The following is a 12,405-nucleotide window of genomic DNA, read 5'->3' as shown; positions in this document are numbered from 1 at the left end:
TCTTCTCTAACAATACGCATGCTCCAACCATTAAGGTGGTAGATCTCTCTTACTTGAGACAAGACGGACATGCATAGCAACTCACATGATATTCAACAAAGAATAGTTGATGGCGTCCCAGAAGCATGGTTATCGCACAACAAGCAACTTAATAAGAGATAAAGTGCATACGTACATATTCAATACCACAATAGTTTTTAAGCTATTTGTCCCATGAGCTATATATTGCAAAGGTGAATGATGGAATTTTAAAGGTAGCACTCAAGCAATTTACTTTGGAATGGCGGATAAATACCATGTAGTAGGTAGGTATGGTGGACACAAATGGCATAGTGGTTGGCTCAAGTATTTTGGATGCATGAGAAGTATTCCCTCTCGATACAAGGTTTAGGCTAGCAAGGTTATTTGAAACAAACACAAGGATGAACGGTGCAGCAAAACTCACATAAAAGACATATTGTAAACATTATAAGACTCCACACCGTCTTCCTTGTTGTTCAAAACTCAATACTAGATGTTATCTAGACTCTAGAGAAACCAAATATGCAAACCAAATTAGCAAGCTCTAAGTGTTTCTTCATTAATGGGTGCAAAGTATATGATGCAAGAGCTTAAACATGAGCACAACAATTGCCAAGTATCAAATTATCCAAGACATTTTAGAGTTACTACATGTAGCATTTTCCAATTCCAACCATATAACAATTTAACGAAGAAGAAACTTCGCCATGAATACTATGAGTAGAGCCTAAGGACATATTTGTCCATATGCTACAGCGGAGCGTGTCTCTCTCCCATAAAGTGAATGCTAGGATCCATTTTATTCAAACAAAACAAAAAACAAAAACAAACCGACGCTCCAAGCAAAGTGCATAAGATGTGACGGAATAAAAATATAGTTTCGGGGGAGGAACCTGATAATGTTGTCGATGAAGAAGGGGATGCCTTGGGCATCCCCAAGCTTAGACGCTTGAGTCTTCTTAGAATATGCAGGGGTGAACCACCGGGGCATCCCCAAGCTTAGAGCTTTCACTCTCCTTGATCATATTGCATCATACTCCTCTCTTGATCCTTGAAAACTTCCTCCACACCAAACTCGAAACAACTCATTAGAGGGTTAGTGCATAATAAAAATTCACATGTTCAGAGGTGACACAATCATTCTTAACACTTCTGGACATTGCATAAAGCTACTTGGACATTAATGGATCAAAGAAATTCATCCAACATAGCAAAAGAGGCAATGCGAAATAAAAGGCAGAATCTGTCAAAACAGAGCAGTCCGTAAAGATGGATTTTATTAGGCCACCAGACTTGCTCAAATGAAAATGCTCAAATTGAATGAAAGTTGCGTACATATCTGAGGATCATGCACGTAAATTGGCTTAATTTTCTGAGCTACCTACAGGGAGGTAGACCCAGATTCGTGACAGCAAAGAAATGCTGGAACTGCGCAGTAATCCAAATCTAGTACTTACTTTACTATCAAAGACTTTACTTGGCACAACAAAACTTAAAACTAAGATAAGGAGAGGTTGCTACAGTAGTAAACAACTTCCAAGACACAAATATAAAACAAAAATACTGGAGTAAAAACATGGGTTGTCTCCCATAAGCGCTTTTCTTTAACGCCTTTCAGCTAGGCGCGAGAAAGTGTAACTCAAGTGTTATCGAAGGGTGGTGCACCTACAGCGGGGTTTGGAGTTTTCTCAACCATGCATAGTATATTGGATACATAAGTTTCAGCATCTCCCTTTTCATTAGTCTTGGGCTTGCTACCCTCATCGAACAAATTTTTAGGAACAAGCCAAGCATAGTTATTCTCTAGTGCATCATTCATAGCTAGGAGTTTACATGGTATTGGTGCTTTGATCTCCCCACCATCATTAGCATTATAAGTGTACCTTATCCTATCCATGTCCATTTTTTCAAGGAGACTAACAAAATTAGTATGAGAACCAAGCATATTAAATTTAGCGAAGACCTTTCTAGCCTCTCTTGCTAGACCACCAAATTCTCTAAGAAGGGTTTCTAAAACAAAATCTTTCTTTTCCCCCTCTTCCAAATCACCAAGTGTAAGAAACATGTGTTGGATTATAGGATTGAGATTAACAAATTTAGTTTCCAACATGCGAACTAAACGCAGCGACAGCAATTTCATAAGTAGGAGCAAGTTCTACCAAGTGTCTATCTTCAAAATCTTCAACGGTACTAACATGGGTGAAAAATTCTTCTATATTGTTCCTCCCAATTATAGACCCTTGTCCTACCGGTATGTTTTTTGTGGTAAAATCAAAAGGAAACATGATGAATCAAGTAAAGTAAATGCAAGTAACTAATTTTTTTGTGTTTTTTGATATAGAGTGCAAGACAGTAAATAAAGTAAAGCTAGCAACTAATTTTTTTGTGTTTTGATATAATGCAGCAAACAAAGTAGTAAATAAAATAAAGCAAGACAAAAACAAAGTAAAGAGATTGAGAAGTGGAGACTCCCCTTGCAGCGTGTCTTGATCTCACGACAACGGCGCCGGAAAAGAGCTTGATGGCGTGTATTTCACACGTTCGTTGGGCAACCCCAAGAGGAAGGTATGATGCGCACAGCAGCAAGTTTTCCCTCAGAAAGAAACCAAGGTTTATCGAACCAGGAGGAGCCAAGAAGCACGTTGAAGGTTGATGGCGGCGGGATGTAGTGCGGTGCAACACCATGGATTCCGGCGCCAACGTGGAACCTGCACAACACAACCAAAGTACTTTGCCCCAACGAAACAAGTGAGGTTGTCAATCTCACCGGCTTGCTGTAACAAAGGATTAACCGTATTGTGTGGAAGATGATTGTTTGCGAGAGAAAACGAGTAGAAACAAGTATTGCAGACAGATTTGTATTTTAGTATTAAAAGAATGGACCGGGGTCCACGGTTCACTAGAGGTGTCTCTCCCATAAGATAAAAGCATGTTGGGTGAACAAATTACGAGTCGGTCAATTGACAAATAGAGAGGGCATAACAATGCACATACATGTCATGATAAGTACAGTGAGATTTAATTGGGCATTACGACAAAGTACATAGACCGCCATCCAACCGCATCTATGCCTAAAAAGTCCACCTTCAGAGTTATCGTCCGAACCCCCTCCGGTATTAAGTTGCAAAGCAACGAACAATTGCATTAAGTATGGTGCGTAATGTAATCAACAACTACATCCTCGGACATAGCGCCAATGTTTTATCCCTAGTGGCAACAAGACAAAGACAACCTTAGAACTTTTCACATCGTCCCGTGTGTCAATCGGGCATGAACCCACTATCGAGCATAAATACTCCCTCTTGGAGTTAAGAGCAAAAACTTGGCCACAGCCTCTACTAGTAACGGAGAGCATGCAAGATCATAAACAACACATATGTAATAACTTGATAATTAACATAACATGGTATTCTCTATCCATCGGATCCCGACAAACACAACATAGAGTATTACGGATAGATGATCTTGATCATGTTAGGCAGCTCACAAGATCCAACAATGAAGCACAATGAGGAGAAGACAACCATCTAGCTACTCGCTATGGACCCATAGTCCAGGGGTGAACTACTCACTCATCACTCCGGAGGCGACCATGGCGGTGTAGAGTCCTCCGGGAGATGAATCCCCTCTCCGGCGGGTGCCGGAGGAGATCTCCGTAATCCCCCGAGATGGGATTGGCGGCGGCGGCGTCTCCGGAAAGGTTTTCCGTATCGTGGTTTTTTCGCATCGGGGGTTTCGCGATGGAGGCTTTAAGTAGGCGGAAGGGCGAGTCGGGGGCCGACGAGGGGCCCACACCACAGGCGGCGCGGGCCCCCTTGGCCGCGCCGCCATGTGGTTTGGCCACCTCGTGGCCCCACTTCGTATGCTCTTCGGTCTTCCGGAAGGTTCGTGGCGAAATAGGCCCCCGGGTCTTCGTTTCGTCCAATTCCGAGAATATTTCGTTACTAGGATTTCGAAACCAAAAACGCAGTAAAACAACGAAATGGCACTTCGGCATCTTGTTAATAGGTTAGTTCCAGAAAATGCACGAATATGACATAAAGTATGCATAAAACATGTAGGTATCATCAATAATATGGCATAGAACATAAAAAATTATCAATACGTCGGAGACGTATCAAGTAGCAATTGCCAGATTAGTTAGTAGTAATTGACAGGTTAATTAGTAGGAAATGCCATATTAGTTAGATCCTAGCTACCAGATTAATCTGACTAGTTGCTAGGTGTTTTTTACTGGTTAAAATCTGGCAGTTGAGTGAAATTAACCTGGCAATTTTCTAATTAATTTAGTAATTATATCTTACAATTCATTTTGTCATGTTGATCTGCAATATGTGGTGAACTGATGGTGTTTAGGAAAAAATATCTGAAATGTCACCTTTGTGGGGAAATAACAAGCTTGTTTGCTTTTCTTTTGTCATTTTTGAGCGAAACTGTACAAACTTTTGCAACATGTGAATGCGTTGCAGCACATAGACTGCATGTGCAGCTATCCGTATCCGTATCCGTTTTTGAGGATATGGTATGCATTTTTAGAAATCCGCCGGATATGGATACGGATGCAGATAGTGATCAAGCGGATATCCGACGGATGCGGTAGAGGATATGGTATTGATACTATCCGACGGATACGGATTATCCGCCATTTTTTGCGGATTATCCGAGGTCCACAAAGAGGATAATCCGAAAAAACTAGCCCAACCCTAAATATTTAGATAATATATTTAATTCATCGGCCAAACTATGCATTCTATTTGCATGCAATTTGCTTTTTTGTACGAACAAGTGTGTACATTTAGCTATAGTCTATAATTACAAACATATTTTACATAAAAAATCATACCTCTATTTTCTTATATGTATATTTTCTTAATAATCCGCATCCGATCCGAGTCCGGTCCGAATCCGCTCCATATCCGTAATCCGATATAATCCGCATCCGCCGAATCCGTTACAAAAATATGGTAAAGGATATGGTAAGAGCAATATCCGATCCGATCCGATCCGTTTACATCCCTACATGTGCTTTCTTTGGGGGCAGTGGAGCACGATGCTACATGCATCGGCAACAGCGTGGGCCTGGGTTGCTGCATGCGCGTGCTCGCAAATTAAATGTCCACATGGGATGGGGAAAGGGAAATCCACCGCACGAAACATATCCTTGTGCGGGGCCGCCGCGTAGTACAGCCCTTTAAATTTTAGGCCCCAATTCTTCAGGCATCTTTTCCTTTGGAAAATTCTTGACGCAACAAGTCAGAAGGGCAAAACTAAAATTGGACTGCAAATGAAACAACATCTCAGATTAACTCATTATAGTCAAGTTAGACATGGCCACATACAACTGGATGGACTGCTGCGACGATTCCTTTAAGTCCGTGCAGTCGTATGTGGCCATGGCCTCCTCATTCTGATATATAGTTAACTTGACTATAATCACACGGGTTTTAAAATTCAAGTCAACATAACTCATGCTTGCATGATTGTATCCTGCAAGAGAAAAGACCAAAAGACTGTGCCAGGAAAACAGATCCCATGAAGATGAAGTTGTGTCGGATGGATGGTATTTACTTTTGTTTCTGCAGTTGTTCAAAAAATTGAAACTCTTGGATGTTAGGCTCGGTGAACTTTGGCCTCTGGTGTAGACGTGTAAAGTCCACGGATGGTTATATGAAGTGTGTGTTTCATTTCTGATGAAATGGAACATGGCGATGACGCCTTTCATCTAAAAAAAAAACCCAATTAGCGATTCGTCACGGTGGACTGGCCAGTGGGTGCAACTGAACAAGAGCTGCTCCCTGTGCTGTCTAGCGATGGTGATCGCGGACCACTGCCCCCTCCTCCTCGAATACACCACATAGTCAGTGGGTCGGAAGCGTTTTCTGTTTGAATGTTTCTTGTTGAACCTGAACGGATTCAATGAAGCGACGGAGACCGCTTGGGGTTAGAGAGGGGATGGTAGAACAACCTTCTTCCACCATCACACGAATTATCGCAGACAGAAGAACACATCCACAACCTTAAGGTTGATGGAATAGTCATTTCTAACCATGCACCCATGGCTCACGCATCCTTCAATCACTTCGAGGGACTCCCGGGCGCGTCGGTGGAGCGCTAGTTTTCACTAGACCGAGACTTCCTGGGCATGCACTCCGAGGACTATTCAGAACTCGATACTACCTTCACGGAAGTCGAGATCTAGAGGTCGTGTGGATGCTCCCACACAGAAAGGCGCCAGGTCCGGAAGGGTTCATGGCTGAGTTCCTACAAAGTTCTTGGGGTGCGGGGAAGGGTGATTTCATGGCTACCTTTGGCAAGCTACTTACGATGTGTGGGTGCGAGTTCCATGGACTTCACCAGCCACCATTGATCCTGCTACCGAAGCACCCAGATACGATGGCGCTGGGTGATTAATGCCCCATTAGCTAGCCCCATCCATATGTTCGCCAAACTGGCAGCGAAGGCTCTAGCACTAAGTGTGGCGCCTAGACTTGAATCACTGGTGGATAGAAACCACTGAGCTTCCATTTCTAAACGCTGCATCCAAGCCAGAGGTGATGCTCAAGTTGGATTTAGCACGAGTCTTCACCTCTGCCTCGTGGGGGCTTCTCTTCAAGATCCCCCATAAGATGGGACTTGAGTCGAGGTTCCGCGAGTTGCTAGTGGCCATATTTCTATCCACGACAAGCAGTAGGGTGACGCTCAATGGCGAGCCAGCCCCTCCACACGAGGAGCCTGAGACAGGGCGGCCCACTATCGGCAATGTTATTTGTGTTGCTCATGAATATGCTTTTTGCTAATGCCATATAGTTTGGGGATCCTGAAGCGTCTAGCGCGTCAGGAGTTGGTGACGTCATTCTTGTTGTTTGCAGACGATGTAGTTATCTTTTGCCATGCGGGTGCAACGGAGTTGCGCACGGTACACGAAATTTTAGGGCTTTTCGGGCATGCATCAGGACTACGCACTAACTTTGTGGAATGCTCAGTGTCCCTAATTGCCTGCTAAGATGAGGAAATAACTAAGACATCGACATTAATGGAGTGCCATATTGAACCCTACCCCATCAAATACCTTGGCATCCCACCCTCGATTAGGCGTCTACTGGGTGAGGCTTTCCAACCAAGATCTTGCGTACCTTCCTTCTTTGGGCGGGGGGGGTGGCCACGTGAACTAGTCTAGGGTGAGCCGGCGGGCTATGCTACAGAGAGTTAGGATCCATGACCTAGCTCGCATGGATACCAATCTAAGGGTGTGCTGGTTGTGGAGAATGTGTACTAGCCCCTTGCGACCTTGGCGCGAGCTCAATATGCAGTTTTTCAAGAATGAGAGGGATATATTCGACGCATTAACTTCATGGTGCTCGGTGGTGGGTCCTCCCGTCTTTTATGGGAGGATCGCTGGCTCGATAGGAAGCCAACCTGAGACATAGCATCGGGCCTCTATTCGCTGATCCCGAGGTGACCCAGGAAGCAGGGCATGATGCAGCACACACTTCTTGGGTGCAGCTGGCTGGTTACTAATTTTGTTGGCGCCTTGGAGCTGGCTGCAGGATGCGCAGTTGACGGAGGTCCTAGACCGGCTAGTCTAGCGGTGGTCGCCTAGAAAAATAAATTGATCAGTGGGCAAAATCCGGAAACTGGAAACGTTGCTTCGGCTACTTGTAGGCTGTAAATTTTGAAAATGCTATTTTATAGTTCCAAAGATTCTGAAACAAAATTCTAGATATTTATAATGATGCATTTTGACCAAAGTGTAAAATCTCAACTCAAAATGCTTTGTCTTTTAGGCCACAAAAGAAGATAGAATTTGACAATTTTTGGAGGTTTTTGTTCACTACTTCAGATTCCACTGTTGCTATTTTTGCATTGCCGGAATATAAGGTATGTTGAGTTAAAATTTTCAAGTTTATGGAGTACATCATTACCTACATCAGATTTTCCCTATTTTTTAAAAGTTTAAACTGCGATTTTCTTTTTTTTTTTCTCCAAAAAGCCGAGTTACATATAGCTCGGTGTACAAAAGCCGCAATCGAGCAAATCATCTTCTAAACTCCAAGTTGAGGTCACCATCTGATAATATTAGTTATTTTGTCAGATAGCACAAAACGAGTTACCTTCCTACTAGTAAAGTGTTGCCATGCCTGAACTTTCTGCACCTTGCAGGATTCCTGTGAGTGACAGAGATGCGTGATCAAACTTAGAAGCATGACAGTTTGAACTAGCTAATATAAGCGAAAATGGAAAAATAAACTGTGGTGAAAGAAAATTCCAAGGCATGCATTTAGACCAGAGAACAAAACATGGGCAACGAATTGGTAGGTCTATATTAATCCCAGGAATCTGAATATGAAGTTACACTTGGATTCGATGCAAAACATGCTGGATAGATAATATTTTTCAGGGAAAGTATGTGGTAAGGAAGATGTGGTTATAGTTGATATTTCATACTGTGACTTGGTAAGACCGTTGCAGGGTGCAAAATGCGCTCTCAAGAATTCGGGTTTTCTAAAACATTTCTTCCAAATTGGGAATTAGGTCACTGAGATATACCTATAAGTATAGAAGACAGTAGAAGCACAAAGTGGGAGATGAAATGGACTCACGGGAAATGAATAATATCTTTGGACGTGTGGGTCAAGGCCCATGACGACAACGTTCCTGAAAGAGACAAGTGGAAGCTTGTAAGAAATATATGGGTCAGAAAAGAATGGGACCTATGAGTATGACTGAGTGAAGAAAATAATGTCGCAAAGGACAAGGAGTGGAGAATTCTGAGCCAGGACGCTCTACCTCTCAAAGCTACAACATAGCAATAATTAATGGTAGAAACAGACGACTGCTCTTGCTAGGCTGCTAAGCTTGTGCAAGAACATTGTATGAAGAAGAATTCAGAATTTTTCATCAAATTTCCACATGGTATACTCCATTCTCAGGAACATGTGAGCTTTCAACCAGTGAGAATCAAGCCAAACCGGATCGTGAAACCACCAAAATTTTGTCTAACTGTGCTAAGGCTGCTAAGCTTGTGCAAGAGGATGTTGTTCAAGAATAATCCAGAAATTTTCATCAAATTTTCACAGAATATGCTCCATTCCAGCAACATGTGGACTTGCAACAAACGAGAAACAAGCCAAAACAGATCATGGAACCACCAAAATTTGGTCTAATTTCCCAATCCATAGTATAATTCACCCACAAATCTCTTGTCCTAGTAATGTACACACACACAAACTTACATACAGGTCTACTAAACCTAGAAGCACAGCAACAAGCCAACAACCGGGGGCAGAGGAAGAAGATGACACGAGACCAAACAGAAGGAAAAATCCCTGCCCACGCTACAACGGCCCAGATCTGGCCACGCGGTCGTCCACCTCAATCTCGGCCGCCCAGTCCGCCGCCCGCCTCCCCGACGCGAACCGCATGACCCCGGCCAGCCCCGGCGCCGGCGCAGGCGCGGCCTCGTCCGCCTGGAACGCCTTGTTGTCCCTGAGCCTCGCCGCCGGGGGCGCGGGAGGCGGGGACCAGTCGACGCTCTCCACGGCGCTCTTCCGGGAGCGGCTGCGGCGCATCATGAACCCGAACCCGGGGCAGCAGCCGCCCGGAGGCCGCGGCGGCTTCTCCGACGGCGGCGGGCGGGGGCAGCGGCGCGCCCTCTCGCGCTCGGAGAGCACCTTGCCGATGCAGGAGACCTTGGGGGAGCTGGGCTCGTCCTCGGGGACGGCGGCGCGAGGGTTGCGCCCGCCGCCGCCCGTCTTGGCCTTCTTGGGGAACATGGCCGGCGGGTGCTGCTGGTGGGACCTCCGCCCGCCGCCCAGCTTCCCCGAGAGGCCGATGATGGGCGCCGCCGTCGGCTTGAGGTTCCCGGAGAAGCGCTGCGAGCCGCCGCCGCCGGCGTGGTGGTGGTGGTGGTGGTGCTGCCCGGGCGCGGTGGGGTTGTGGCTCTTGAGGAGGCACTTGGGGTTGGTGTTCTCCTTGAGGGAGTCGTCGCGGTCGTACACGCCGCCGACGTCCACCCACGCGACGTCGTCGCCGATGCGCAGCCGCGTGGAGTCCGGCGGCTCGCCGCCGAGGTCGCGCCTAGTCGCCATGAGAGAGAGAGAGATTGGTGGTGGTGGTGGTGGTGGTGGGAGGAGATGAAGTCGTCGTCGGCCGGTTCGTCGGCGTGTTGGCGCGGTTTTAAAGGATGCGAGTCGTCGCGTTGTTGGGGATTGCCGGGAGCGTGGGTGCGCGTCTTTTTCCTTCGCTTTATTATGTTTTCTTCCTGGTTTAGTAAACGGTTTATCAAACGTTCCATGTTTCGGAGACGGGCTGCAATGGACCTGGTTTACAGGACAGTGGGGTCATATTCGGATCCAGGAAATCATTTTTTATTACTCCCTACCTGATTCTAGAAGTACTCGTGTCGTGAGATTTTCAGAAAACAAACTTCCTACTTTCCTAAAAAGATGTCAACAAATTTATCTATATTCAGATGTATATAGACACTAAATGATGTTGAGATAAGTCTAAGTTAACATAAACTAGTGATTTTTTTATGAACAGAGAGGGAGTAGTTCTTCTTACAACGATTTAGGTTAGCCTTCTCCAGATATTATTTCATATCTAAATTTATGCTATTAAATGAAACTATTGTTACTTGCAAAAAAATGAAATTATAGTTTAGTGAAAACTACAATTTACATCCTTTCAGCAAGATACAATTTTCTAACCGGAACTGTTAATTCTCACGCGACTAAGATTTAACAAACTTAGTCAACTCATTGACCATTGGATTTGTCGCGATTTGTGTTAATATGTCAGTTACAAGTGAGTTGTAAGTGAGATTTTTCTAGTTGTAAATGGGTTGCAACTAAGATTTTCCTAGTTACATCTAGGTTGTAACTGAGAAAAAAAATCCAAACCATTAAATTTTCTTGAGATTTGTGTTGGCGTATGAGTTACACATGAGTTGTTGCAACTATGTTGTAACTGACGTCACATGTAAATCTATAACTAAGATTTAATTGGATCTAATAAGTTGACTGAGACCTAGACAAGCTCTTTTATAAAATTACAAAGAAGTTGAATGGAGGTTCTAACATTTTTGAAAGTTCACTTTTTGACTAACAAAGACTTTGTTGAAGACAAACCTTCAACTCTACAGACGATGTAAAACGAATTTTAAGGCACGAGAAGCCAAAAAGATGCTCCGGCCTATGTCCTATCCCTATTTCGTGCTGCGATTTTATTTACATCATATCCTATATTTTTCAAGTGATAAAAATCTGCAGGATCAGTGTGTCCTAAAATAAATCTTCGGTCATGTACATGTCAGCCGCCAACTGAAACTTCAGCCCGCCTCTCCCTACTGTCGGATCTCATGTTGTGCATCTTTTTTCACATCATCTGATGTTCCCTAAAATTAACTTTTTGGTGCCCTAAACTTTTTCCTCCGGGTGCACAAGATGCTTTTAGGGGCGAAATTTAGTGAAATGAGATTTAGTTGGTTTGGAAGAGGTACGTTTTTTTAATTTCAAGTGATAAAAAGCTTTTTTGGTGCCCTAATTTGTTTTTTAGGTGCACGAGGTGCTTTTAGGGGCAAAATTTGGATATCGTCAGCTAATGCATGCATGGCATGCATATCTACTCTCTCCCTCGATCGTATGCACCTACGTAGGTGCACCGGGCCCAGAGACAGGTCGCGGAGAAGCGGGCGCCAATGAGGGGAGCGCCTGGTGCAGACGTGATGCGGCGTGCACATCTGGGCAGCTGTACAAAAAATCAAACCTTGAGATTAACGTCAACGACGACGACGTGTTTAGACCGTTCCGAGCCGAGCATATGCGCGCGGTTGCCCGTTTCCTAAGCTATAATCTAGGAGCGATAGTGCTGCAGCTGTTTCGACCGACCAGCCGAAGGCGGCTAATCTTTTCTTTCCTGAGTTCCCGCGGTTTCTTGGACCTTTTTGACCTGAGCGTTGCTATACGTACGACAAGTTGTGTACGATACTCGTCCGATCTCACGTGGCTGCGACCTGCGAGAGACTTCGTCACGCGATGCAATGGAAACGCGGGTCTCACCTGTCTCATGAGTAATCCCTGTCTCATGTTTTAGTAGGTGGGCCACCTGTTAAGTAAAACATCTTTTTTCTTTACTTTGTTTTGTCCCTTTTGCTCTTCTCCGACCACTGCCTAGCTGCCATTACTCTTCTCGGCTGATTGTTCTAGAACCTGGCTAGGCATAAGGCATCTTTAACAGGGCGACGCAAAGTGACTGAGCCGTCCGCGGCGACACAAACCTGACCCAAATATGCGTCAGGTTTGCATCTCCGTGGACGCTGCACTGTCGCGCCAAGTGTCCGCCGAAATTTACGTAGGACCCGTGCGTAGACCGGCACTAGCAGTA

The 12,405-nt window shown here is 44.8% G+C and overlaps 1 protein-coding gene across 1 annotated transcript; it reads right to left on the bottom strand.

The window, feature by feature from the left end:
* Nucleotides 1–9,164: 9,164 nt before the first annotated feature.
* On the bottom strand, nucleotides 9,165–10,113 carry LOC124699348 (uncharacterized protein At1g76070-like). The gene has a single exon (XM_047231661.1). The coding sequence runs from the start codon at nucleotides 10,107–10,109 to the stop codon at nucleotides 9,357–9,359; it is 753 nt and encodes a 250-aa protein (XP_047087617.1). The 5' UTR covers nucleotides 10,110–10,113; the 3' UTR covers nucleotides 9,165–9,356.
* Between the last annotated feature and the right edge of the window lie 2,292 nt (nucleotides 10,114–12,405).

Source organism: Lolium rigidum, chromosome 3 (assembly GCF_022539505.1).
Source record: "Lolium rigidum isolate FL_2022 chromosome 3, APGP_CSIRO_Lrig_0.1, whole genome shotgun sequence".
Classification (NCBI taxonomy): domain Eukaryota; kingdom Viridiplantae; phylum Streptophyta; class Magnoliopsida; order Poales; family Poaceae; genus Lolium; species Lolium rigidum.
This window is presented reverse-complemented; position numbering and strand designations above follow the sequence as displayed.

Bases quoted from the DNA above. Each gene is read 5' to 3' on its own strand.
- LOC124699348 (XM_047231661.1), bottom strand. From the start codon at position 10,109: ATGGCGACTAGGCGCGACCTCGGCGGCGAGCCGCCGGACTCCACGCGG.